The sequence below is a fragment of the Sparus aurata genome, chromosome 13, assembly GCF_900880675.1.
Source record: "Sparus aurata chromosome 13, fSpaAur1.1, whole genome shotgun sequence".
In the NCBI taxonomy this organism is placed as follows: domain Eukaryota; kingdom Metazoa; phylum Chordata; class Actinopteri; order Spariformes; family Sparidae; genus Sparus; species Sparus aurata.
Window position 1 is genome coordinate 10813295 of NC_044199.1, and position 27617 is coordinate 10840911.

Below are 27617 nucleotides of genomic sequence, written 5' to 3' on the forward strand. Positions count from 1 at the left end.
TCAGGAGTGGAGCTTGGTCAGTAGATGTCGCCCTTTGGGAGTCATTTTTAAAGGCAACATTAGACACCTTTCTTCTATTCAAGCGTGTTCACAGTACATTAGTCAACGCACAAGTCTTCTCTCCCACATGGCTTGCTGTAAGTTTGCACAAAATGAAAATCAACGCTGGTTTTTCATTCGCTGATCCTTTCCTGGGAAGTTGTGTCTGATGCAGACAGGGCTGCACTGACACACATTTGTGTTTTTAAAATGTGAATGGTCACGGGTCTGGAGCTACTCGTCAACAGCTGAAATGGCACAGATAATGTTTTCTGCTCTTCGCCAAAGTGTAAAACAAGCCCCTGCTAGTTTAATTATGAAGTAGTGCCGGGTGTCTGTAACTGGACCTTGAACACCTCTCAGTGCTCGTCATGGAGACGCTCCTTCACTCGGGTTCACGTTTTCTCCCTCGTGTTGCACAGCCTGCAACAGAACTTCTGTACTTTGACTGTTTTTAGACAATTGGAGCATCTAAATCACATGTATAATACACAAAATATGAGAATGTAGAACTTTATTAACCCTGAAGGGAATTCTTGTGCCAGAGATGGCACCAAAAAGATTTACAGGAACAACAAGCAGGGTTCCCGGGTCAGGGTCGTACACTGGGCCCAGTTGTTTAGGAGAAAAAGAACACTCGAGTATTAAATATTAGTAAAAATATACAAAATATGAAGTGTTTATGGAGTAAATGCAAAAAAAAAAAAGAATAACAATGGAAGTAAGATAAGTTAAGCATAGAGCAAAGCAAAAATAAACTAAAATAGAAAAAGTAGCATTGACAGTGATGTTGAAAGGCAGTAAAAAGCAGTCGTATTTCACTTGATAATCAATGTGAAACGGTCTATAATCTATTTCATTGGCATCTTATGGTACATTTGAACTTCCTCTCAGGTGCTGTGGCCTGGAACATGATGTGTGCCCTGTGCCGCCGTCTTCCCTAAATCCTCTTAGCCTGCACTCGTGAGACACGAATGCTGCCCTCTCGTCTTGATTTTGCCACGCTCACTCTGGCTTTTAAAGTCATCATCCCATTAGAGACGCTGCACAAAATGGACCTTATTACCTCTCGAGGACGCCCCCCCCCCCCCCCCCCCCCCCATCGTCGATTAATTCTGCCACTTAGCAAAGCTCACCGGTGACGTGATCAAAACGGGCTCGGGCCCCTCCTCACTGTGTTACCTGAGTGAGCTGCCACGCCCGCTTCCTGGGCCTGTGTACATCGCTTTGATTTAAAGTACCCCAACAACACAGCCATTGTAATTGAGGGGCCTTCTTACTCAGCATAATTGATCTCATCACTGTTTCTACTCTGACCCTCCTCCTCCTCTTCCTCCTCCTCCTCAGTCATGCCATCTTCAACACTGTCTTTCATGCAGACAGATAAACAGTCGGTCCCTTGACGTCGTCTTGTCCCTTTGAGCCCTCTCCTTCATTCATCAGGGATCAACAACGGCTGCTTCTTTCCCTCAGATCGAGCTACCTAACTCCGTATCAGCGCATCTCTATTACAGGCCATTATGCGCTCGCCTTGAACCTTGAACCGGTGCATAAGCGGCTTTGTGCGGGGCCCAAACAATTGATTCCACACCTCCCAAAACTCTCCTCGAAATTCCCTTTCGTGCACAAGCTCCCATGTGTGCGAACCAGGGGACGTACACGCTGTACCGCTTTCGAAAGTGATGCAGTTGTTGTCTTCCTGTTCCCAAGGGCTGTCTGAAAAACATGCTACCTACGGCGCCTTACCACCTGCACACCTTCATCAGGACTCAGTCAGCTGGGAGCTCTCTGGGTTTCCTGCCAAAAAAAAACACACAGACACACCAAGAAAAATACTGTTCTCCTGGTGTAGATTACGGTGAACACATGCAAACACAGGTTTCACGTTAAGCTGTCAAATCTGCCCCTCGTGCAGGCTGCCGGTGTCTCGAGCAGATCATGTTGTATCCGGCTGGAACCGCAACATTGTCTCTGTCATTGTTGTTCCGTGATGAAAAGAAAGAGCCAGTAAGTCAGCGAGTATTCCAATTTATTGACTTTAGTTTTCCTAACGTTTGATCCAGGCTTATGCATATTTGACGTACTTGTTCGCAGAATCAGGAAAATTCACAGTGGGCCATGTGCAGCATAACTGCAGTCACCTGAAATGACATTATTAAAACCCTGCAACCTCTTCCTCAGTGCACCCTTTTGTATTTACTCCTCATTCTTAGCTTGTCCAGTCTATGTAGCGATTTAAAACTTAAAATCTGAGTGAATACATTGTAACCAGGGTTCGCGTTATAATCTAAGCCTCGCAGGGGAGTCTCTAAAATAACTAACCCTAAGCCTAACGTTAGGGCGAAATAGGTAAATAGGATAACAGCCGAACAGGTGTGTTCTCAGAGACAGAGAGAGCCCGTGAATTCACACCTTGCATTGAATGCGCCTTGAGTGACCCTCCACCTACCTCCACCTCCCAGCTGTATATACAGATATTTTACAAAACGAAAGAAATATATTATAACAATGTATATAACAAGAAGGCCTAAATACTTAAGAATTTATTGTTTGCAACATTTCCTAGAAACATTATTTTACAGATTGTACAGTTAACGTCTCAAAACAGGTCTCAAAAATTAATCTTTTAAGGGATTAAAGTGACTTTTCCACTTTGTTCTTCAAAGTAACCAATATTAGTTACTGTTTACCGGATTTGTAAAATGTCACATGTTAGTGTCATACTATGTTCTTTATTAATTTGGTGTAAATCAATTGAAACAGTGTGTTCAAACCGCGTCTGGGAGGTATGACGTTCAGACAGGGAAGCAGACAGGAAGGACTTTGAACACGACAGGCTTTTACAGAGCTGCTGCGACAAACAGACACTCTTTACGAGGAAAGAAACATTTTAATGTATTGTATCGAATGCAGATTTTACAAGAAGGCACCAAATATGTCAACTCTGCCATAGCTGTTTCACACAGATTGTTTACTTTCTCCTCACGATGCAACAACTCTTAAAATCACGCGATTCGTAAGGGAGTCTGGGATGTTGCCATTGCTAGCCACGTCACGTCGTTACCTAGTTCATGTGAATGTTGCTAACGCTAGCTAGCTAACATAAGCTCTGTACAGTATGCTGGTTTCATACTGTAGAACTCAGCCAGTCTTTTTTGTCCCCCGCAAACCGGCAACTACAAAGACTGTTGACCGCAGACAGAACACAGATACCACGTCATACTAGAGGCGTTATACTATTGGCTGACAAACCTTGGTAGTAGCTGGAACCACCTGTCAGAATTCTTACACAGAGATACACAAAACAACCATTTTGGAACCGACAACTGACAACGCCTTACTGCAGCAACCAAACTCATCTCTATTTTGTTTACATCTGCTTCCCCATGCGTGTGCCAGGTTTGAGTCTGCAGAGCCGTGAAGCCAAAGAGTTGAAGCCAAGCGTGAAGTAGGAGTTCTTGAAATATGAGATACCTCGCTTTATGATCGGATGTGCTACTTTTTTGAATCAATTAAAAGTATGAGCTCAGATGACACAATCGAAAATAACATCTAGCTAGCTTAGCGAGAGCGGATATGTTTTCTGTTGGATTGGAGCCTGACATTGCTGTAATTTCAAGTATGTCACATCTGCTTTTTTAGCTCCTACTGTTTAGCATAACAATAGTGGGGTTTTTTGTCCTTCACTGCTCAGCCTAAATCAAAAGTCTGTACAATGAAACAAACGTGGTAAACGAGGCCCCCTAGCTTTTTGTCTATCCGTGGACCCCGGTGGAGGAGACCTACATAATTGCATTGTGTGTGTGCATGTGTGTGGGCGAATGCGGACTGGCGGAGAGCATTGTATCGTAAAAGACAAAAAGCTGCAACAAAAAAAAAAAAAAAAAGGTCATCTGAGTGGAAGAGTAACACGTCGGCCTAAAAACCCGCCGTAGTGCTTGTAATGAACAGACGTGCGAATCATTTCTGGCCCTTGTGAGTATTTACTGCTCATCAAGCCCATTTATATCTCCGAAGTAATACATGTAACAATGCTGTTGCGAATGCACAGCCCGTCACTAATCTGTCGCTGTGAAGTCCCGCTGTATGCAGGTCGCAGCTGCTGCATTGAGGTGGTAGACGGGCAGAGTTTTGGCCCCGAGCTATGCATCTTTCTGTGAATCGAGAGCTAGACATAGAAAAATATGAGTGACAGCTGCTGGTGGCTACCGGGTTCTGCTCTTTAGTCTCCACAAGTTTGTCTGGCGGGCCGTACGAACCCCGGCAAGCCTCTACAGGTTGGGTCATTACATCCTAGTAGTACCTTCAAGGGCAATTTAGCAAACAGTTGATTGTGACAAAGGTGCTCATTTGCTGTATTCCACCCCTGAGATTGTAGTCGTGTACAGGATGTGTGTTTGCCGAGATAAGAATGATTGAAGTGTTTTTTTCGACTGTCAGTGTCGTAAGTGTCTGTGGTCCAGGGCAGAGGTGCAGGCTAATGAGATTGACCAGCTGGAAGCATGGAATGGGGACTGTTTTCTATGTTCACTGGGTCATTTATGTGGACTTTCCACCCCACTGAACCTCCGCTCGGCCGGTCTGCTCCAAAGCTTGATGTATATTTATAAGATGTGCGAAGAAAAAAAAAAAAGCACACGGCCATTCTCTGTAATTGGCCCCTCGTTTTCCCTCTCCTATTAGACACTTTCTCGCAATCACTCTGATTTGTACTCTGCGTCTCCAAAGACGTCGTTTCACAAGCTATCATTGTGACAGAGTGAGCATATTAGGTCTTCTGTGTCCACACGAGTCACAATTGTGCCACGACAGAGTTTAGGGTTAACTGATTCAGGTCGCGGTTGGTAACACAGCTGTGGCAAACCAGATGTGTCGATGAGAGTGAGTATTGCGCTTGAATGATTCAGTCACCGGGCTTCGACACCCCTTAAAAATAACCAGACTGGGGCATTTCATCAGGTGGTGTTCGTGGTTGTTGCTGCCCAGTGTTGAGCTGTACAACGTGTGTGCACCTGTGGCTGAGAGAAAAAAACAGCCTCTATCATAGTCTTACGGTTTAACTATATGTATGTATAACAGGGATAACAGTTGTGCAATTGAGAAATTAGCAGAGAGGTTGTTGCCACGGTTTAGTTTGGCACTACTACTCTGTAAGCCAATATTTTGTGCTGTTCGCTAATGTGCCAGCTGATAAATTAGATTGGTGAAGCTCTCCGAATGAAGCATGTATTTTTTCCAGGAAACACGAGTAACGCAGGAGTGTGGAGTTTAAATGCCTCTCCTGCTCCAACTTGGGTCTTCTCAGCATTTAGTTAAAAACAGCCGTTCTGCCAAGTTGCACCGGTCCAAGCTTTGATCACATTGTCTGTCTAAAAATACTGAAATAACTGAATCATATTTTCTTAACTAGACTTTAGATTTTATAGTATAATTGCTGTTGAGTGTGATTTTTACGTAAGCAAATGCATAAAGGAGTGCAGATGCTATACAGTCCCATAGCGATGAGCTGCTGTGTGTGTGTGTGTGTGTGTGTGTGTGTGTGCAGCATCTACTGCTGCTGTGCAGTTAATACAGCCCTGCAATAATCAGGGTTAAGCCGTGGTGTGTATTGTTAAGAGGATCTGGTCTGCTGTAGAGCTATCAGTTAGTTAAGCTGTCTGTCACTGTCATTACACACTAACCTGTGAGCCGGAACATTATGCTGGCACGCCCAACGTACATTATTACACTCTAAGCTTTCGTGCAAGACTACGTTTGATAGCTCAGTGTAGTTCTTGCTGAAAGTAAGTGTTCCTCCATTGTATTGTGCTTCCAAAGCCTTCACAACAACTTTGTAGCTTATAGGAAAATGCTGATGAATCTTGCATACTGCCGGAATAACTTGTCTCCTTCGTTTGATTTGTTGTATGTATTTAAACACAGGCTAAGGAACGTCTTAGGCGTATGAAAGTACATACAAATGAGGAAATTTGACAGTTAAATTGTTTTGAAACGTGATACAGTCATCGTTAGTAAAGAGCTTTGGCTTTAGTTACAGGTTAACACTGTGATAGCTAAAGGCCAGCCATCCAAATACCCAGTGTTAGATTTACAAATACAATAGTATCAAGAATTTAGGATAAAGCAAATAGAATATAATGCTCGGGGGTTTAAATTTTACTTTATGTACATTTGTTGGCCACTTTGGTAATGTGGAAGAACCCAGCAAGCTGATGAACACGTACGCCTGACATATCACTGTCTCTGTGAAGATTCTCAGTTATTCAGGTCACCAGTTTGTCAAGTCTGAAGAGGCATTATTGGATGACAAAGCGTCATTGAGAATATGACACTGGTTGCCTTTGACTTGTATGTGTTAGCAAACCGTAGCCTTTTGCATCCAGCTAACACAGAGCATTGTTAGCATTCGATGACTTTTGTTTCTGGCCACCTTTTGAATGTACGTTAGCTTCGTGGTGCTTAGATACCTAGTCACAAACTTTGGCTATCCACCATTTACAGCTGCTGGTACTATTAGAGCAGTGAATTGGCCCAGTGATATGAAAATTAATGATTCTGATTCAAAGATTAGGTATTTTGGATATTTTATGACATATAATGCAAGATATCTCATGTAGCCAGACCTCTGTTTAAGTAAGCTCAGAATGGTTTTGTGAACTGATGATAGCTGCCAACTCATTCTCGTAATTCATGTTAGCAAACAGTAGCCACACCCAGCTAACACGGAGCAACGTTAGCATTCATTTTGACTCGTGTCTCTGGTCACCTTTTAAATGTAAGTCCAATAGTCATTATCTTTGTATGTTTGATTTGGTGTAAGCTTGGGTTTTTGGTTAGCTACAGAATGGTTCTTAGCTGGCTAGTTGCTAGCTTCTCTGTCTGCCAGTTTATGCTGGGCAGGTGGTGTAAGCTACATTTATTTTACATTTCAGTGATATGAAAATGTATTTTGCTATCAAACCCACTAAAGTTAAAAGATTATTAGCCATTAGCAACATACTTACATACTTTGATACTTTATGACAGCTAATGTCAAATATTTCATGTAGCAAGACCTCTGTCTTATTAAGGTGATGTGGTTATGGAATTGCTTGTAGTCTTGCCAACTCATCGCCAATCGAACACATGTAATTCATGTCTACCAGCAGTATTAACTATGTGCGGCTCACTGGCTTCCCACTTTACCTGAAGAAATATCGGTCTTGAGTTTGTCCAGAGTGACAGTAGACCTTTTCTCAACGTGTACAGGCTGACTGAATAAGAGTTTGCTCCACGTTACTGTAAGCTATAAGCCAGGGGAACCGCTCACCTAAATGGAATGCAGCCATTATTAAGGTTATTAGTTACACAAAATGTCTGCCGCGAGAGAGTCTAATCAGCTTGGCTGGCATCTCACAGTATCAAGACGCAGTTTATGACAGCTCTGGACATGAAGTTGTTATCACTTCCTAATGCCGCTCTAATGTCCTGCACCACAGAACTAAAGCACTAGCAGCCATCATGAGTGGTTTAACATGAGTTTAGTTCTGCATGAGTGGTTTAACCACTCCGCTGTGACAGATATGTTCCACAGTTTGGAATGTCTTTTTAACGTGCCTTTTGATTTCACACACACACAAAAGCAATGCTTTGGATGATTATACATTTCCATGCTGTAATACAGAATTATGCCCCAGCTCATGGAGAATAATGGGCTTACTCTAAATTCAGTTGGATAAGAACTATGAAAACAAGTCTGCAATGCCATGCACTTTAAGGCTTGTAATGTTTGATCTCATTAATCATATGAGCTATACAACTGCAAACTGCTTCAATGAGATTATTAAAGAATTTAATTTGATTTGATGTTGTGACTGGGCAGTTTGAGGAAGAAACAGCAAGCAAAATGAGATGTCAGTAAAGTTTGTGAAAAATTGTTTGTTTTCATCGTTTTAAGCCTGATTAGAGAAAATCTGACCATCTGACATTAGTGGCAAAATACGCATTGTTCATTCCAAACATTTCTCATTACAGTATTAACATTTTGAAGTAATAACCATTAATGATAATGACACAATTTCTGTTTCTATGTCTAAGGTCACTGTGAAGAAACAAAAGAACCAAAGCAAAGAAGGAAATGTTCAATACATATTCATTTAGACACATTAGAGACAGACTCTTTCTAACTTTTATCAACCAAGGCTACAGGCATTCACTTTCAGAGACACTTGACAAATAATACTCAACTTTTTTTTGTATGATTACAGGAACATTGGTGTTTTATATAAAACACCTTAACCTCATTTCTAAAATTACTGGTACATTAGCGCACGGTACAGTGCTGCAGCAGCACTGCAGCTTGCAAACAGCTGGCTGAAATCAGCCATCAGACGGAGGAGCAGGATTGGGTCGGCTGCTGGTGGTGTGAATGCAGATTAGTTTTACAGTACATAATGTCACAACCAATAATCTCTGTTAATCTCTGGCTCGATTTCATAAAGTGGCATGAAAGCTGCTTTTGGAAAAAAAGTATGGAGGACAGAATTTTAGTATACACAGATATGCATGACTTTTTCCCATAAGATTACATTGTTAAAGAAGTAGCTGTAAACCGGCGATTCATTTTCTTTTGAGTGTCATAATTTGATCCAGCCATGAAATTAAATCATTTTATCAGACGCTGTATCTAGTTATACGTCCACGTGTTGTTGTCATCGTTTAATTTGGAGACCCCAAGCAGCAGTATTACATTATGTGCATTTAAGAGATGACCTTGACATGAATATAAGAGCACTTTGATGAAGACCGGTGTCATGTAAACATCTTAGAGTAATTCTATTACAATGCCAGGGATTGTTTGTTGGTTGGTTCTTTTGTCAGCAGCATTACACAAAAATTACTAAACGGATTTCCACAAAACTTGGACGGAGGATGGGTCTCAGCCTTACAATAGACCTCATTAACTAACGAGATTGGGCATTCCTCGCTGTTTTCCCGTTAATTCATCAGGAAACACTGCATGGATCTTGCTGAAAGAAATAATCCAACACACTGAAGGGGACGGCTATCTGTCAGTGAGGTGATTATTGCTGCAAGTGAACTTTTCCTTCAATGACAAGCGTCGCCAAAATAACTTAAGATTTGTTTCAGGTTTCTAGAAAATCGAAACCATCAAACTTAAACTTTAGATAAAATGCAGTAAGTTTAACAGGAAGAACAAAGTCACAGTTTCACTTAAACTTTGAAGTCGCAATCGAAACTAAATAACATTGTGTTCAATGGTCATTTTGTAAGTTTCGGCACCTAAATAATTTTCAAACTTTGATTATAAAAATTCTTAATCCTGTCTATAGTTTATATGTTGAGCGTGTCCCTCTGTAACACTACAGGCTGCTGTTACCGCAGCAAGAAAGCTGTTAGTTCAGTCACAACCACACTTATGTATGTTAACACGAACTGTAATCTGAGATGAAAAACCTCAAGTAAACTATTTAACAGAACAGCTGTTTAACTAAAACACGGCGCTGTTTTTTTTGCTTTGAGCCTCTCTGATCACAGTTTACACCCGGCCTGTCTTTGCCTTCTCCAGCAATTAGGACTCTGAATTTCTCAACCCCACTGAAGAATGTCGCCTTCACCACAATGAGGCAGTATATGATCAGGATCAGGAGGCAGGAGAAACACCGAAAAGTTGAAAGGGATGAGTCCGTTGGGAATGTCACAGCAGTTGTTCGGCTCCCTGCCCCTGCGCCTGGAGCCGTGTCAGAAGCACTCAAGAGCCCACAATCGCTGCACAGTCCTGGAGATATGTACACGGGACGACAACTGTGAGAGTCGCTGCCATTTGGACTTTATTTTAACGTCGATTGCAAAAGGGAGGCCATCTTTTTAGTGTTAGACCAGTATTAGGAAAAGAGATTGTTTTCTTATAAACATGGTGTTTCTCTTTCAATCGAAATGCGTGTTGACAGTGAAAATTAAAAGCGCAAACAGTCAGCACGCAAACCGGTTTAATGATACGGCCTTGTGACATTTCCCACATGACACCAGCGTTTATAACGTGTTTATATTGTTTCTGCTCTCTGCGACCTGCATCCCACTGCTCTGTGAAGGCAGTTTAAGTTTACCCTGCCTTTTGAATCATTCAGTAATTTGCAGCTATCTTGGGCTGCAATACTTTTCCGTCACAGGCTGCAGCCGGTGCATGTAATTAAATATTTAAAACGTTTTTTTTTTTTTCCTTTTTCCCTGCGCACAGCATGAAAGGTTGTCGACAGAATTAACCCTTCCAAAGTCACAAACAGGATCGGCAATCAGTGAGGGTTTGGACGCTGATGACAAAGAAAACACGTACGTGCGCAGGAAAAAAAAAAAAAGGTGTCGTGGATTTTTGTACGTTTGCGGCCAGAAAACAGCAAGCAGAACAGAGAGAAAATCAATCATTCAGCAACATTAATAAAACATTATCAGCCCTCTGTTTTGGCACAGACTCTGGAATGTGTTTTGCTCAGAAAAAATAATGTAGTTTTATCCCCTAAATTTGTACATGTGGCCAGCAGCTTGATTGGAGAAAAAAAAAAGAGCTGCCGATAATCAATCGGCTGCGGGACTATTAATCTTGTTTAATATGCATTTGGCTTTGTTTACATCTATAGACAGCACCATTATTAACCATGTTTAGTCCTGTAATCCAGCTCTGGGCCGATGAGGTAAATGGCACAATGCTGAAAAACCCCCAAAGCTCATTTTTCAATGATCTGAAATCTGATTAAGCTCCTTGGCTCCCACCAATACTAACCTGGTTACTGTGGTATGTAATATCTTTTGTCCTACCCACCCCTGGTGCCTGCCGTCTGCACACACTCGCGGTGACACACGGGGTTCCGTTCACGGCTGATGAGCACTTTTTATGAAGTGCAAAATTGTTCCTAACATCAGGCACGTTGTCAGTGTGTCAAGATCGCAAAAATTACTGCAGAGATCAACATTGTTTTGGCATGTTGTTGAAGTAACCTACTATTGCTCTGTCCTGAGAGGGAGGGTGACGCTAGCGGGCACAAATATTCATGTTCTCTCTGCCTGTAGATCCTCGTAGCTGTGGGCGTAGCACCAGAGAAAACACATTCCGTAATATTCCATAAACTGGTTTATTGGTTACGACAGGGCTCGTCAATCGCAGCGTATCAAAGGTTTGTGTAAACAGCTTAAGGTCGTCAGTGTCAGCCTTTAACTAAAGCTTATTCATAGTACGTCACAGGAAATTTACAAAAATAGGTGCATTGTGTTGTAGCCAGTGTCAGTGGAAGACACGAGTTAAAGGTCATATTGATACTGATCACATCTACAGAGCTTGCAGAAAGGTGCAGATTAAGGGTCTCTTTTCCTTGAAAAAACAAGATGGTTGTTTTGTTTACCTCTGTGTAGGAATTCTGACGGTTGGTTCATAGGAATGAAAGGGGCTCCGTCTCCAACACTGCGATCAGGTTTTTTTTCATAGTACGTCCACGTTACCGCGACATAAGCTAGCGAGCGTTTTCACCGTTGGCTAGCGCAACCCCTTGAGGGCGGTGTTGCGACGTGGTCGGAATGGTAGGAGGGAGACGGAAAGCCACATTCAGAGGCCGATTGTTATTAGTAACACCTTTAGAGTTTCTAAACTTGCAATGCTGTCAATTTGTTTCAGGCGAGACAGGGCACAAAAAAGTCGTGTTTATCACTTCTCTTTGGAGATCGTAAATTGATGATGATGTTCCAGGAAACGAGACAACATGTTTCAGCTGGAAGGTGGAAGACAAATGTCTCATCCATGGTAAACCTACATTGCCAGCAAGCAGTGCCAGAGATTCTGGCAGAATTAGTGCGGCTAATTGCTGCTCCTTTACTCAGAGCAACAGTTGTGTTTCCAAATAGGAGGAGGCAGGTCGTACGGAGGCCGTGATGTAGTTTTCTGCTACACGTCAGCGTGGAGGTCTGTGTGCGTCAGAGTTGTTTAGAATTTGCAGCTGGGAGAATTGATTCATTGCAGCACTTTGCGCGTGAAAATCTGCTCGCCGGTTGTTCATTTGGAGCTCTGGGTGCTCCCTCGTTGCGCCGTTTCCTCGCCGGGGGTGTCAGGTAGAGCCACAGGAAACAGCGTGACACTGAAGGACAGCGCGGGAGATAACCTTTCACTGCAGACTCACTCTGTGGCATTAATTTACTGTAAGGCCCCGGGCCACGTCGTGCACCAGATTGCAGTCCTCTCCCGGATTTATCTGTAGGTTTGAGCATGTTATGTTGCGTCACGGTTTTATTGCAGACACAACAGCCTTTAAGACGTCTTTTGAAGTTGCGGTAAACAAGTTTTGACGTCGGGACCGGCATGCTTCTTTATGTTACGTTCCAAAATCATGCATATACTCCAAGTGGTATCTTCACAACCCCCTTTTAAAGCGCACATAAACTGAAACTGGTCTCTTCCAGTTTTATTCGTCCGCATCAAGTTAACTGAGTTTTGCTTCAGAGGGTTTCATAAGGAATGCAATCAATGCGGGAACATTTCTACCCCGGGTCTGTGCACATGCTTGTCGGTGCTTGGGTGTGTTATTCTTTGGGTAATTGTCTGAATTTCTGTATAGTGCATTTGCTATAATTCTGGGTTCGGCAAGCATATGCATGTTTTTTTTCCCTGCGTCACTTGTGAGATGGCTAGTTTCAGGAGCTCGCCTGCATTTGCGCAGTGATTCGAGCCCGATCAGCGCCACGTTTGTGCTGGAGGGGGGGGGGGGAAAGTCATGCATCGAAGAGAGTGTTTGCCTGAAAGTGTGAATATTAACTGTCAGTTATAAATGTCCAGAGAAAGCTGACAGTGTCCATGACAGGAACTCCAACAGAACGATAGGGAACAAAAGGACCATGGGAAGGGCAACTGTGTTTGTGTGCAGCATGCTGAAGTGTTGAAAAGAGGGGCTGCCGGCACTCCTGCTGGGCGCCTCCCGGTGTGTTTAAGGGACGTGTCCGGCCATGTTCGCCCCACACACACAGTACATATCCTGAGAGAAGGTTTGTTTCCTCAGGTATGTTGAAGGTGTGGATTGATGTGTGTCTTAACATGAAAAGAGTTTAAACAGAATGGAATGGCTTGTTTCACTGCGTTTGGAAGTGGACCAGGAGAAAATCACGTTTCCCCCCTAAAAAAACAGCGGAGCAAGTCTCGGAAGGTTTGCTCCGGCTGGAGTGACAGAAAACATGCGTTCGCGGCAGCGAGGAGAGGAACTGCCTGATTCCTGCGGTCCGCGGTTCGAGCGTCACCATCCCGAACGTAACGCCGAGGAGGAGTTGATATAAGCTTATGACACTGCTGACTCACAGATGAATAACTTGTAAACAACTAGACACACTCATTCCTGAATATTTACAGTGTGTAGTGTGGATATTTAGACATTTTCGGCTCACCAGCGTCCCACTGCAAGATGACCAGACACTTGAGAAAAACCCACTGTGACTCTTTCCTGCCGTCTGTGTTTTCTAAGAAGTGTGACGCCATCGGGGTTGTAAAGAAGCTGGAGCTTGTCCAGAGTGAATGATTCTGGTGAGGTGGCGACAGATAGTGAATGCCCACAGGTATTCCATCCATATTCATGAGGGACATGCTCTAACTCTGCAGGTAAACACACCTGAGTGGTTAAATTCGCACGCAAAGCCGCAGCACGAGGGGGCAAAAAGTGCGGCTGCCAATTCAGACGATTATTTAATGTTCTGATAATTAAAGATAAAAGCGTGCGTGTCCGTCTGCGATTGCTCCTGCGTGCGTGGGCGTGTGTTTTGTTAGCCGGCTGTTACTCTATCCTTTACCCTTGCTGTCTTCTGACCTTCCACCGGTGCTCCCGCTCATTATTGTGTTGCTCTAATCTGGAGGGGACAGGACTGGGTGCAGAAGTGTATTTATCTTCCTGCACAAATAGGACCTCTTTCCGTCTGGTCCCTGCTCAGCTTGTTGTTGAAAGATAGTGAGCAGCGTAAAGCGAGCTTCAGTAATGTGCGTGCGCCTTGTGTGTGTGTGTGTGTGTGTGTGTGTGTGTGTGTATGGGTGAACTGAGATGTGTCCCAGCTGGCCCGCAGACCAGCACGCTCACCATCACCTCACTGCAGCAAATGCAGACAAAGGAAGAATATATCTCCCCTTGTGATATTGATACCCCTTAACTCGGAGGGGTGTTTTACCCTAAATGAGAAAGCAACATTCCTTCGCAGAGCTCTGTTGTGCATGTAAGATCAGCGTTACAGAAAGTCCCTGTACTGTGAGCCCCGTAGCCCCGTTTCCGCTTCTTTCCTCCATCACATCTATTGGGATTGTGTGCTTTTGCTACGCATTGTCCAGGCATGTTTCTTTTCATTCCCCTTGTTGTCCTCACGACATTAGGCTTGCGAGCAGGCAGTTATCATACTGCAAATGGCCATGGGCCAGGAAAACTACTGTAGGCAAGCCAGAGTTACAAAACAACACAAAATGTACCAGGAAGAATGATACAACAGAACGATGGCTCGTCTTCAAAAAACAACTTTGACTTTGGTTTTGCACAAGTTGAGACTAACCTGTCCTCCCCTGTGTTCACCTCCATCCGAACAAACACGCTTTGGTATTACATTAGTGCTACGTGGCTTTTGGAGCACAATACACTGTTGGCTAAAACTCAACTATTAGATTTTAGGCTCAAGCTTTGGTACCGCTCCTCCATCAGTAAGCTGCTCATACTGGCGGTGGCTTGCCTATTTGGAGCTATTAAAGACTCAGCTCGCTTTGACCTCCTTCTCAGTACTAGGCCTGACAGCCACTGGTGCACTTTGGCGATGGATTTGACTGCTTCTCGAGGGGTGGAGAGGTTTTTTGTGGGCCTGCGCAGGCATCTTGTCGCTCTGAGATGACCCGACCGCAGTCCTGGCTTCCTGTCAGCCATGTCTGGCTTGCCAGAGGCCCAGTGCGAGGCCATCCTGGCACTGTCAGCTGGGGCCACTCTCTTGCCCACTTATCAAGCATCACTCAATTTGAGAACCGCCTTGATCTGGGCTTATGCCGCCAAAGCATGATCTAAGCTCACACATGCGTAGTGGCCTGTTTTCCAGGAAAAGCCTACATTGGTGGAAAACAAACAAAAGAGATAAGACGGACTCTTGATAAGCGCGAGCTCAGCCATGAGAGGCAAAAGCAGAAATGCAAATGATTCGACAAAGAGGCTGGTTTCACTCTTGTGTGAAACTCCTTACAGTGTCCTCATTGTGACATGTTTGTGCTGCTCTAAGAGCACATTCTGGAGATAAAGGACAAGTGCAGAGCGCAAAAGGAATTTGATTTGATGCGAAGAATGCAAAGCAGAGAGCGGATGCACGCATGTTTTTGAAGGGGGGGTGCTGATAAGAGCACAACCTTCCCGTGTTTTCCCTCAAGCGGATTTACATTTCTGCAGTTCGGGGGATTGATTTTTTTTTTTTAAGCGTGTCTATAAAGTCGATTGATCGATTAATTTTCGCGGTGATTTATTCAAATCCAAATGTTTCTTTACTCGTGCAGTTAGTGGTTCGCTTCAAATCAGCCACCGTTGGGGAGTCATTCTTTTGTTTGAATCTTTCCTGAGATTAAGATAGCGAATAAACTGGTCGTGTGTCCAAGTGTGCGTGTGCAGACAATGAAACGATAACACTCACGGCCGTGCTCTGAGCGTTTCTTCTTATGAAGACTCGTGTGTTTAACGGACTTTGGAGAGTGATATCCAAACATGGCATGTGACACGGGGTCTCACAAGTGTTGTGAGTTGGCTTTACAGCGAAAAACGTGTGCGCAATGGAAAAAAACACACAGGCGGCGGGCCGGGTGTGTTATTCTGTGATTCAGATGTGGTGTCTTAAAAAAGAAAAGTCCCTTCCGTAAATGAAGTACGCTTTTTTTTTCTTTTTTTTTAATACGGGCAAACGGTTTGTGTGAGGTACACCGTGAGTGGAAAACAGGTCCATTATGAACGCACCGATGACCCACGCGCTCCTGCTCTATTTACATGTGGATGCACCTGTGTGTGTGTGTGTGTGTGTGTGTGTGTGTTTTTGCGTACGCCTGTGTGCGTGTTTGAGGGGGTTCTGTTTGTGTTTCGAGTATGACAGTGTATACTCTGTCGGCCCGAGGACACTTAGATGGAGTGCGTGTTGCGCTCTCTCTGGTGAGAGCGCACATATGTGTTTGCATGAAGACCTGGTTCTATGTGGGTGTGTGTTTGATAAACTGTGAGCGCGTGTGGGAGACTGTTTGTCTATTCATCTGGGTGCGAGCGAGGAGAGAAAGAGCAGAGTGAGGAGGTGGAGTGAGGGATCTGCTTCCAGCCTCTATCTTCCAAGTCGATCTGCTCGCAGTCGCGCAAACCTCTTTATCTCTCCCTTAGAAAAAAAAAAAAAAAAGAGGAAGGGAAGGGAAGGGAGACGGGCAGGAGAGAGAGAGAGAGAGAGAGGGAAAATAAGTACGTTTAAAAAAAAAAGAAAAAAAAGAGGAATAAGCGAGAGATTCAATCAGGCAGCTTTAAGAAGATAGAGCGGATTTTTTAAAATTTATTTAAGAGGATAATCAAAGTCACACTCAGACAGCATCTGTCATTAAAGGAACGTTTGCGCTATTTCTGTATCGCCCCAATAAGCTATTATTGTCCGATTGAGAGGCTCTTTGTCGTCAGAGAAGAAAGATGTGTAGACAGCGAGGTGCGTCGACTCTGATGGAAAACTTTCCCGAGTGTCATCAGCGAGGAGAGAATTTATTTTCCCGCTGTTCGGGACTTTAGACCGAGTGGAAGAGTTGAGTGGCGATTGACATCCTCTCCAGCTTTTTTTTCCCAAACTACACCGTGTCCTCACACACACCAACACACCTCGGCGCCCACTTCATCACATAACTGCGACTCGTGCCAGAAAGAGTCGTCAATTTTCAGTCATGAAAACTGAAAAAAAAAAAAAAAAAAAGCGTGTGTCTGTATGTCTGCCTGCCTGGCTGCAGAACGAGCACAAAGAGCGGCAAAAAAAAAAAGAAAAAAAAAAGAATGAAATAAATAAATCAACATCAGCATAATTGTAGGTCTGACACAAATGTATGGCTGTCGTTTACAGAGCGGCTCTGGCAGCCGTCCAGATGAGGAAGACGACCGGTAAGAGTTCGGGAGGCGCAGAGATCACATCTGCCAACAGGGCTGGTGTGCGTGCGCGCGTGCGTGCGTGTCTCTGTGTGAGTGTGTATGCTGGCCTGTTATTGCAGTATCATGCCCCATTGGCTGATGAGTTGCTATGCTCATCTCTTGTTCCCTCTTCAGCCCCACCGAATCAAACCTGTCACGATGTGAGTCAGCGAGTGGCCATAAGTGTGTGTGTGTGTGTGTGTGTGTGTGTGTGTGTGTGTTGGGGAGGTGCCTGTCGCCGTTTGGATCAATCAAGTCGCTGGACACACATCAGTCACATTGCATCCAGCGTGGAGAAACATACACTGTATAAAAGAGGGGGGAGTGGGTGGGTGTGTGTGGGGGTGGGGGTGGGGGGGAGCAGGATAGTGACAGATGGAGGCTGGGAACAGAGCTGGAGAACTGAACAAACTGTAGAGGCTAAAGAGCTGAAATCTCATTTTCTCAGTGGCCTTGAGAGCGGAGCATGCTCAGTGCTGATGTTTGTCATCTCTCCCTCTCTGAGATGCTGCTGCAGTGCTTTCCCGGCAGGCTTGGCACCGGCTTACTCATGGACATCTCTCTTATGGAGCGATGCACAGTGGCCGGGGCTGCAGCTGCTCACTGGATATATACCTCTATCTCTGGTGCGTCTTTGTCTCGCCCTCCGTTTTTTCCTTTTAGCTTTCGCTCTGTCTCTACCCGTCCTGCCTTTCTTTTTTTATTCCTGCCTCTCTCTCTCTCTCTCTCTCTCTCTCTCTCTCTCTCGCTCTTCCTCCTATTGTATTTTCTTACACATTATCTCCCACTTTCTCACTTGCATCCTTTCATCCTCACTCCGCCCTTCCACATCTCTCTCTCTCTCCCTCACATACTCCAGTTGCTACCCTTAAGACTGTGGTTACCATGGCGACAGCTATGTGCTGCGGAAACGTCAAAGAGCCGAATCCACCCAGGATCACTTCCTTGTTCAACACTTAATTCTTCCGTGCTGCTCCTCTTTGATTTTGTCGAGCAGCTCTCTCCGTAAAGATGCGGGAGAAATTTTATTTTTTTTATTAAAAATCTGTTGATCCATTCTGTTGTAAATAAAGCAGCGAACGTCTCTCTCTCTCTCTCTCTCTCTGTGTGATCCTGATCTCAGCTGTTGCCGAGCAGAGTCATTAGCAACACTCAGATTTTGGAATTCCAGCTGACCTTGGCTGAGCTGACCTTGAAGGAAAAAAAAATAGCCCCCTTCCTCAGGCCTCCAGATGTCACTGGCTCCGATTCGTGTTGTGTCTCTCTTTGAGAGTGTGTGTGTGTGTGGGGGGGGATTTGCCAGCCCACCCGGTGACATAAGTCTTCAGTGTCTCGTCACCGATTATTAATCTTTTCCACCCGTCATTCACGCAGACACTCACAGCACATGCATTGGTCAGCAGCAAAGACCACGGAGGTGTCGTTAATGCATAGAAATGTGTGTGTGGTTTTTTTTACGCAGTCTCCTTGGTCTGTACTTACAACTGCTGTGCGTTTCAGTCGCCGGGCAGCCAACGCGCCTCGGTGCGCAGTCAGCTGAGCAAGCAGATGCCTCGGTAAAAAGGTGAATATCAGCAGGTGGGGCAGCTTTCTGTCATCTGATGAAGAGGACGTTATCTCCACTCGCCAAATCTCTCTTTCTGCACTTTTTACCCTCTGTCCTCGCCTCTCCTTTTTCCGTTCATCCTCCGTTTCTCTCAGAGGCTGCCCCCCACCACCACCAGCCCCCCATTGCCCTTGTCTCACCTCTGAGAGTCAAGACTACAGGCATGTGTTTAAAAAGCAGGCACTATCCCCTACTTAAAGCTCCCCCGTCCCCGCACCCATATACACTTTGTTGGCGAAAACGCCGACAGATGTAAACAACACAACCTAATGGCTGTTTAAAGCCATTATGTCCAAAAAGATAAACTCTCGTGCCGGTGAAAGGGCAGGAGTGCTGTTGAGCAGAATCAACGTGATGATGTGCAGGTATGCCGTTGCTCAGCTCCATCATACAGGAAAGCTGTCACCCCTTTTTTCGGGGGGCAGCGCGAGGAGGGATTAGGAGGCAGGCAGAGATGGGGCCTGTGAAGCATTTATGAGCAGGGCATACAAAGGATCCATGTCAGAACTTTAAGGGGTTGGCTCCCTCCATTTTTTTTTTTTTTTTTTACTTTTTTGGATGTGCTCTTCAAGTCATTCTCCTCCCACACTGGCCTACTGTGTGCCACTCCACCTCCAGACCCTGATCCAAGGACGGCCCACGACTGTTGAAAAACAGCAGATTCTTTAGAGTAGACTAGAAGAAAGAGAAAGAGATCTAGATGCACATGTCCATGACCATGTTTGTGTCTGGTAGTCCATTTCAGTCTCTAGTTGCACTCCGCAAGCTCGCACACAAAAACTTGCCCAACATAATCCTGCTGCCAAAAAACAGATTTTCTTACAGTATAAAGTCCACAGTGACTCCCCCTGTATTGTGTATAGCCATGTTTTTTTTATGTGATTCTGCAACTTGGACACAGTCGTGGCAGGTTGTCATCATGAAACTCATCCGAAACCGCAACATTCCAAATTTTAGAAAATATTTTCAGCAAGTTTGCAAAACCCTGACATATTGATGTCTGTTGTATCCCAAAGGTTAACGTGCTCACGACACTCCCACGGTTGTAGCCCCTCACAACTGTTGTCAGCCAAATTTAACTCATCGCCGATTTGCGTCCTGCACGGCTCTGCCCTCAAGACTTCCACAATCCTGCACTAAATCTACTCCCAGCCCATCATCCCGAAACTCGCATTTCTTTTTCGCCCTGACGTCACAAATACTCACTTTTCTGACACATTCATAAACCGCGTGCCCACCCACAGACACACACAGCGCCTGGGAACGAGTCTCGTCTTGTCGGACTGTAGAGGAGGAAGTGAGTGTTGAGGGTTGGGTGGGAGGTGGGGGGGGTTGGAATAGGACGGCAGGGGCAGCTCCCTGACACGCTGTGTAGCCCCTGCCAGTCCTCAGTTGCCTCTGCTGACAGATTAGCTCATCGAGCACAACCGCAAGCAGGAGAGGAGAGGTGAGGAGAGAGGGCCAAGCAGGTCGTTTTTCAAGCAGGAAAAGCAGCACATTGGACTTGATCGGTGTGTCAGACCTTGGCCTCGATTTGACCCCTTTTTGCCCACAGATGAGGGTTATACTATAGAATGCGCTGACCTGTCGTGACCCATTTGCTGCCCCCATGCAGTCCATGCTGCTGCCGCCGCCTCCTCCTCCTCCCAGGACATGTTGAGAATCCTCCGAGGGCTGGACTGAGACAAACCCCGGGAGGGCCCCGCAGATGACTCATCCGCAGATTTCTTTTTTGTAACGCACGAGTTTCATTGAGAGTCACTCTTTTGTTGCCACTTAACAGGACAGTGGAGTTCAGGCAGCATGAAATTAGAAAACCTTACTTTGATATTGCAGCTTAAGATAATGCTGTGATCATTGCATAGCCGCACTTTGGGCTATGTCGAATGAAGATAAACAGATTAGCCGCATCGTTGTTGTTGTTCGGTTGTTGTTGTTAAGGGTGTGTCTGCATTAGATATAGTTCCACACAAACCTGAGTAACGCATCCTCACATGTAAAAGTCGGGCAGGAAGTCGGTCGACACTTTAAAGGAGCGCTACGTATTTGGAGAGGAAATTCAAACTCAAAGTGTTAATATTTACAGTATCACTGAGGTAATATTACAAACTCACTGGAACACAGTTTGAAGCTAGAAAAGTGTCAGGGTCAGCCAAACATAAACAGAGTAAAACAGTATTAAATTGCGTTGGCCTTTAAGGCCACTTTGTGGATTCAGTTGATTCTGTCATGGAAAGGAAGAGAGTTTGTTTAGTTAGTTAGTTTAGGCATACAAATCAGTCAATGAAAGTATTCTGAAAACTACGTAATGCACCTTTAAAGAGACCTATAATGCTATTTTTTTGTTTTTTGCCTTTCCTTTGGTGTTTTATTAAGATTCTCATGCATGTAAAAGATCTTGAAAGTTAAAAAGGTCAAGGTCCGCACAAACAGAAGCTCCTCTCTCCCACTGAAAACTCCTGAAACGCCTCGTCACTAGTCCCGCCTTTAATTCCGTGACTTTGTGACATCACACTGCAACAGAATGTCACACATTTGCGTAGTTTATGACTAGCAGACTAATTTTGCACATAAGAACTAATTTAGCAGATCGGCTCTATTGTTGTTAGCAGTGCTGACCAATAGAAGGAGACTGGGTATTCAGGAAGGGGGGCCTTAAAGAGACAGGAACTAAAACAGAGCGTTTTAGACAGAGGGGGGAATACAGTGCTGCTGCACTGGACAGAATGAGAAAACCAATGTGTTTTTTGAGCAATAGACTATGTACACCTATACTAGAAGTAAGCCAAAATAAAAGTGTGAAAGTGAAAAAAGGGCATAATATGTCCCCTTTGAGAAAGTTCTGTGCTCTCTATTTAATTTCTGCCAAGTCTGCAGAAACATAGAAATACTGGAGGTAAGCAAAGGTGAGCTGCCCACTCACCTTTCAGAAGTTAAATTTGACTTATTCTCAGAAGGCCAGGGTCTGGTGTCATAAATCTTATTTTAACGGCGCCCCAAATCCTTATTGCTGCGTGGACATTGATGACACCTGGCCAACAGCGACGGTGAAAGAGAGAGCTTCAACCACAGAATTGCTGGAACTCGCCCTGTAGCACCGAAAGGGGAGGGGGGTGGGGGAGACTGACAGACAAGAGGGCTGAGGAAGGGGCACAGCCGGAGGGGGGAAGCCATAGAAAATTTTGTCATTTTTTAAAAAAACAATCAGTCTATCACAGATTGCGATCTGACATTCGGCACCTCACACATCGCTTCTCTCTCGCATGTATCCACGCGATCTGCGCTCAGCAAATCTCAACCAGATGTGAAGTGTTTTGGGACCCCCACCGACATCAACCTGGCAAGGGCAGGTCTGCGGGATTATCTGGGTGGGGTCAGCGAGCGCAGAGGGGACAGCTTAAGTGGTCCCCGCTCCACTTTTGCACGGGTCATTAAAGGAGGAGATGCTCCCGAGGTAGAGTTGGCAACAGAGTGAGGCCATGGGGCACCAAACGGCCAACTTCAGACTTTTGTGTGGACGCCTTAGGATCGTTCTGGTTGCTGCAGGACCTGGAAGAGCCACTGCTTATCGGATAGATCCAGTAAGGGAACAGTTGATTGCCTTAAAGCAATGGGAAATGCCTTCCTCACTCCCTCCCTCTTTCTTCCCTCCCTCCCACTGTATTCTCTCACTTTTCCCCTCTTAGTCACTTGAGCAGTGCCTCTCTACCTTTCTCTCCCTATTTTTCTCCCTGCTTCCTCCCTCCCTCCCTCTCTCTCCCTCTCCCTCCCTTCCTCTTTCCCTCTCTCTCTCTCTCTCTCTCTCTCTCTCTCCCTCTGCCCTGCTGTGAGTAGGTGGTTCCCTTTGCTGTGCTTGATTGGTGTGAGTCTATATAGGAGGAGAGACACTCTAACTAAGGCTCAGAGTCTGGTGGTGCCCACTTGCCACACTTTCCCAATAGGACTACCTGTTTTTTTTTTTCCCTGAGTCGACTCCTGAGAGGATTTACTTTCTTCTGACAGCATGACGGAGAACAAGAGGAAAGAAAGGAAAGGGAGAAAGAAGGGGGGTAAGAAAGGACAGAAGGAGAAAGAGGGCGATCCCACTACAGGTAAAATGGAATTAAAGGTGGCTTCTGTGTAGCATTTTATGTATATAAATGTACATTTATGTGTGTGTGTGTGTGTTAGAGTGAGACAGAGTGAGAGAGAGACTTGGAGAGAAGAAAAAGAGGGAGATTATGGTTGTGTTACTGTGTCACGGAAGTGTGGGACAGAGTAAGTATCCCCTTGGCTTGTCAAAGCTTGCCGCTAGGTTGTCACATGGACTGGTCTCCTGATGTGGACAGCGTGTAGAGGCACATCTCTCTTGGACCGTAGGGGAGTCAAACGATATGACTTGTGTACAAAATCAACTGAAACTTTAAAGTATCAGCCAAACAAGCTGTGGGCGTCACGAGAGCCAAAATACAGTTGTATTATGAGCTCTTATGACTTGGAGTCAATGTGCTTTTTAAGTCTTTAAGTCATCGCATGGTCTTGTTTGATCCGACCCTCCGCCACATATCACAGGTTTGAAAGAGAAGTAGTCGTTTTTTTTCAACAGTTTTTATCACAGAGTAATGTTTGTATAGCGGAGTACAATGTAGTCATTACGCACTTTCTGACAGGTTTAATAATTCAGCAGTTACACAGCGGCTTTAATCGCTTTAATTCTCAGTCCGTGGTGAGTCATCCAACATGAGAGTGCGTGTTTCTTGCTGGAACCTCCTTTGACATCGGAATAGTATGGAAGCTTTAGCTTGTATTTCGGAGTTACAGACGTAGCAATGTGCCTGTTCACTGGAGGATCCTACAAGCTGAGGCATGTCACTGTAGTTTGACCTCAGGTCATGGGGAAGCCCAGCCCCCGTTTTAGTGACACTTTAAGGACAATACCATTATTATCGCCTTAGCTACCGCGTGTCACTCTTGGTTGGATCAGATACTGTATCTTCGAAAGCATCTCATGATGGCGGGAGCCATTTTGTACCTGCTGATGTCATCTCTGCCAGCTTCCAACAGATAACCCTCAAGACTGGGTTTAGCTTTGTAGATTTTTTTTTTTTTTGCGAAGTATTCGAATTGCGCCTTTTCCAGCTTAAATGTGCTAGTGAAGGGGTTTTTGGCATCAGGAGGTGCTAATTTGCTAGTTTTATTACCTGTGAAAGTTTAATATATAAATAATGACCGCTTATTCATTCCAGGTTTGATTGCGATCTATAAACACGTAAGATGAATAGCTCCCCGTACGGCACTGGACATGAAGTGCTTGCAGAAAAAAGATTTAGCATCTTTGATAATGAAAGCGCGCAGCTGCCGCACACACGGAGAAGAGCTGCGTGTGCTGAACACATTCTGGTTCTCTACCTTTCAACAGAACGACAATGAAAATAAACTTTACTCGTCTATTGTTGAATTTGACCGAGATGCTTTTGCCATGTAACTGTATCTTTGCCGCCCTCATGTATCCAGAGCACGATAATCTGATCTGGAATCGTCATTATGCAACTGAAAGTGAGACCCCGCTTTTGATTTATCGCAACACTGACTAAGTGGGTAACCTGTGTGAAACTATGTGCCTACCCCATTGTGGAAATGGAGCTTTCAAAGTAGGTCAAAATGAAGACACGCTGCCGGGTCACGCCTGTTGTGTCTGCAGGGGTCTTCAGGCACCGCGTCAGGTGTGTTCTGGGCCTGAAGCACCAAAATGGGTCATTGAAGATACAAAAAAAAAAAAAAAAGAGGAACCAGACAACGCTTTTGGGGTTGGATCGGCCACCCAGTATGACAGTCTGATCTGGCACCTAGATACCGGTTTCCAGCTTATAATTACCCGCGACTGACATTACTTTGTTGAGGATGCGGTTTATTAGAAAAACACGTTCAAAAGAATTTTAAATCTGATAACAAGTCTGCACAACCAGTGCAGCTACACTTAATTTAGCTGTTAATTAAAACCTATTAAATGAGTAGGCATGTTCACAACATCATAGGTTTCTGTTTGTTACCTTTGTTGTGGGCGCTTAAAAGATAATCAAGGATCTTTTAGCTAGCTGACTGGCTTTGCTGCCGTGCTAACCGAGTGGCACAGATGCATAAAATGTAGTAGAATGTACTAAGACGGATAAATGTGGAGTGGCTCATGTCTTTCTTTATGTTAGCCTGTGTGCTATTATGTGCAAATAGGCTAACAGGCTGCCAGGCAGGCTGATCTTATGTTCAGTATATGGTTTTGCTGGAAGATATCGATAAACCCACACCGCTTGAATGTAACAAAGTACTTCGCTGGCTTGAAAGAGGGCCTTTTGCCTTTTTTAGCGGCCACCTTAGCTGAGAATGAGACGAGGTGTGTTCAGTTGGTTGCAGTCAATATCATTAAATCCTGCACGCTGGACCTTAAAGAACAAACTGAAAGTCTAACAAAAGAAAAGGCAATTTATGAACAATTTGAGATCAGGTTTTGTGTTTGAAAGGTACTACAAGGAACTTTTAACTGATATTAACTGATTATAAAACAGTCTTAAATGAATGTTAATGCCTCCGTATGACCTACAGTGTGAAGGCAAATGAGACATTCAAATCGCTGGTTCTTCACTGGTTTTTAAATGCCGCTGAAAACACTGTTTAGGACTAATTCATCTGCATTGTGGATCATACAGTATGTACCCTGTACGCATGTATGTGTACATGTGCTTTTGTGGATGAGGTGTGTCAAAACATAATTGTATGTAATCTAGCCCGTGAGCGATCGTCAGAGGTCGTTAGACTGCCAGCCATCCATCACTAACAGAAACAAGACAGTATTGTCTGCCTTGTGTTCTCTGAAAACGTAGTTTCCCACATGTATTTAAGGAGACACAGCAGGTATTTCTCAGCTATAATTGCCTTTTCTCTGGTTACGATGTCTCCAGAATTTGGACTAGAATATTTTAAATCTGGGCGTTCTGCTGCTGCGTTGCTACGTGATGATTTCCATTTAGTTAAGTTATGTGTAATGTGGCTGAAACTTGACACTCTTTAAAGAGTGTTGCATGATTTTTTTCTAATGAAACAGGCTCAGGGTTAGAAAGGGAAAACCTCTGAAGACCCTAATAAAGACACGGGTGCCAAAATGTTGGTCCTCGTTGGAAAGAAAAAGACACCCGAGGGACGGAAGATATGAGAAACCTTGTTGTCTTTCTTATGAATAAGACAAGGAGAAGAAAATGCTACAGGCATTCCATCAAATCTGTCATCAGCACAATACAACACGAATATTTGTGTCTCTTTTTTCACCTAGTAGTTAGAAATCCCTGTACAGTTCGCCTGACCTACATAAATGTGCTTCTGCTGGTAGTGATGTTATAATTCATAAACTTCCTCCATCCATCTCGTCTTATGTCAAGACACAACAAGTTATTTTTTTTGTGCGGCTGGGTTTGCGTGTGTACTGAGGGTGCTGATAATTAGTAATGAAAGTGAAGCGTCGGCTCCTTCGTTTTGTGCCAGATGCTTTTTGAACATGCGCTCACACCTGCCACACCTTCATAATAGAAGATATTCAGCAACAAAATAGAGACCAGCAGTCGGAGGAGGTGGTGACAACCCTGACGTATCATTCAGGTGTGATCTTGCTACATGTAATTGCTCTGACAAATAAACAACAACTGGAAAAAAGGGAAACTAAACATAAAGCCAGCTCATAAAACGTCATTCAACTGACAATGGACAGCACATTCATCATTATAGTCCCTGGTAAAGCTTTTGAAATCCGCGTAGCCGCCCTGTTTTTTTGTGTTAAGTGAACACGGCTCTCAGCGTGGCTAATTAATGCCGCAGATTTGTAAGCGAACGGAAGTCTTTTGAAAGGTGGCTCTGAGAGACTGTATCCAGACAAATTATGACAGACTTTTAATCTGAAAGTAATCTGGTGACGAAACTTTTGAAATCGCTGGTTTACCAAAGAGCTTCCAGGCTATGTTGTGAATGCATATTTAGCTTGCCGGGCAGTCACAATGAGTTAACTACTTTACCGTGTGCTCATATTGAGTTACTTTAAGATACCAACAGAAGTGGAAATTGAAATGATTTTGCTAAAAACGACATCAAGTGTAATGTTTGTCATTGGTGTGTCACCTTGTGCGCAATTCCCTTTATATCGATGTCTCCGCCCCTCTCTCAGTATGTTGCTGTTCTTGTAAATGAATCAGCTGTTACAGACCTAACGGCAGTATTATGTAAAATGTTGATTCCTTATTTGTTGACCAATGGCAGTCGTCAGGTTTAAGGTGGTGATTAATCTTGAAGGCGTCTAAAGTCTACCTTTGAGGTGAATCTTGAAGATATGTGGAATTGCATGTGTTTTGGGGGAGTGGCTTGGAGGGAGGCCTGAGGAGATGGGATTTTTTTTTTATGGTTGGATCTTCTTGCTGACTTTTCAATGTTACCATCCCCAACTTAAAAAAAAAAAAAAAAAAAAGGGCAAATGTGGGTTGTGCAGTGGAAGCGTCTGCTCTGGTGGAGTCAATGAGAGCCGTGCTGAGATGTGTAGAACTACTTACACTTTAGAGGTAGTCATTTTACCGATGGTCAATGTAAAAAAAACTGAAGTTCTTAGTGGAGCTTTTAGTTGTTAATCTGAATATTCTATTGAAACTGGCCATATAACTACAATAATAGTAACATCATTATCATTTGTTCATCGGGATGCTGACACAATAGGCAAATGTTAAGGAAATGATCGTAGACAGTATTTGCATGTAGCGTTTTGTGGCACAGTTGGGACATTCATCAGAACAATGATTAAAAAT

At 44.3% G+C, this 27617-nt stretch overlaps 1 protein-coding gene across 5 annotated transcripts in view; it reads left to right on the plus strand.

Moving 5' to 3' along the window:
- nrg2a (neuregulin 2a) overlaps positions 1-27617 on the plus strand; it is a 79026-nt gene that overhangs the window by 1624 nt on the left and 49785 nt on the right. The window contains exon 1 of one of the 5 annotated variants that reach the window (XM_030437747.1): positions 17580-17827. The exons of 3 other annotated variants lie outside the window; for them this stretch is intronic. In XM_030437747.1, the coding sequence (XP_030293607.1) occupies positions 17668-17827 (160 nt within the window). In that variant the 5' untranslated portion in view covers positions 17580-17667. Of the gene's footprint in view, positions 1-17579; positions 17828-22583; positions 22899-27617 lie in introns of those variants that run through there. One more of the 5 variants, XM_030437748.1, reaches the window with a different exon arrangement.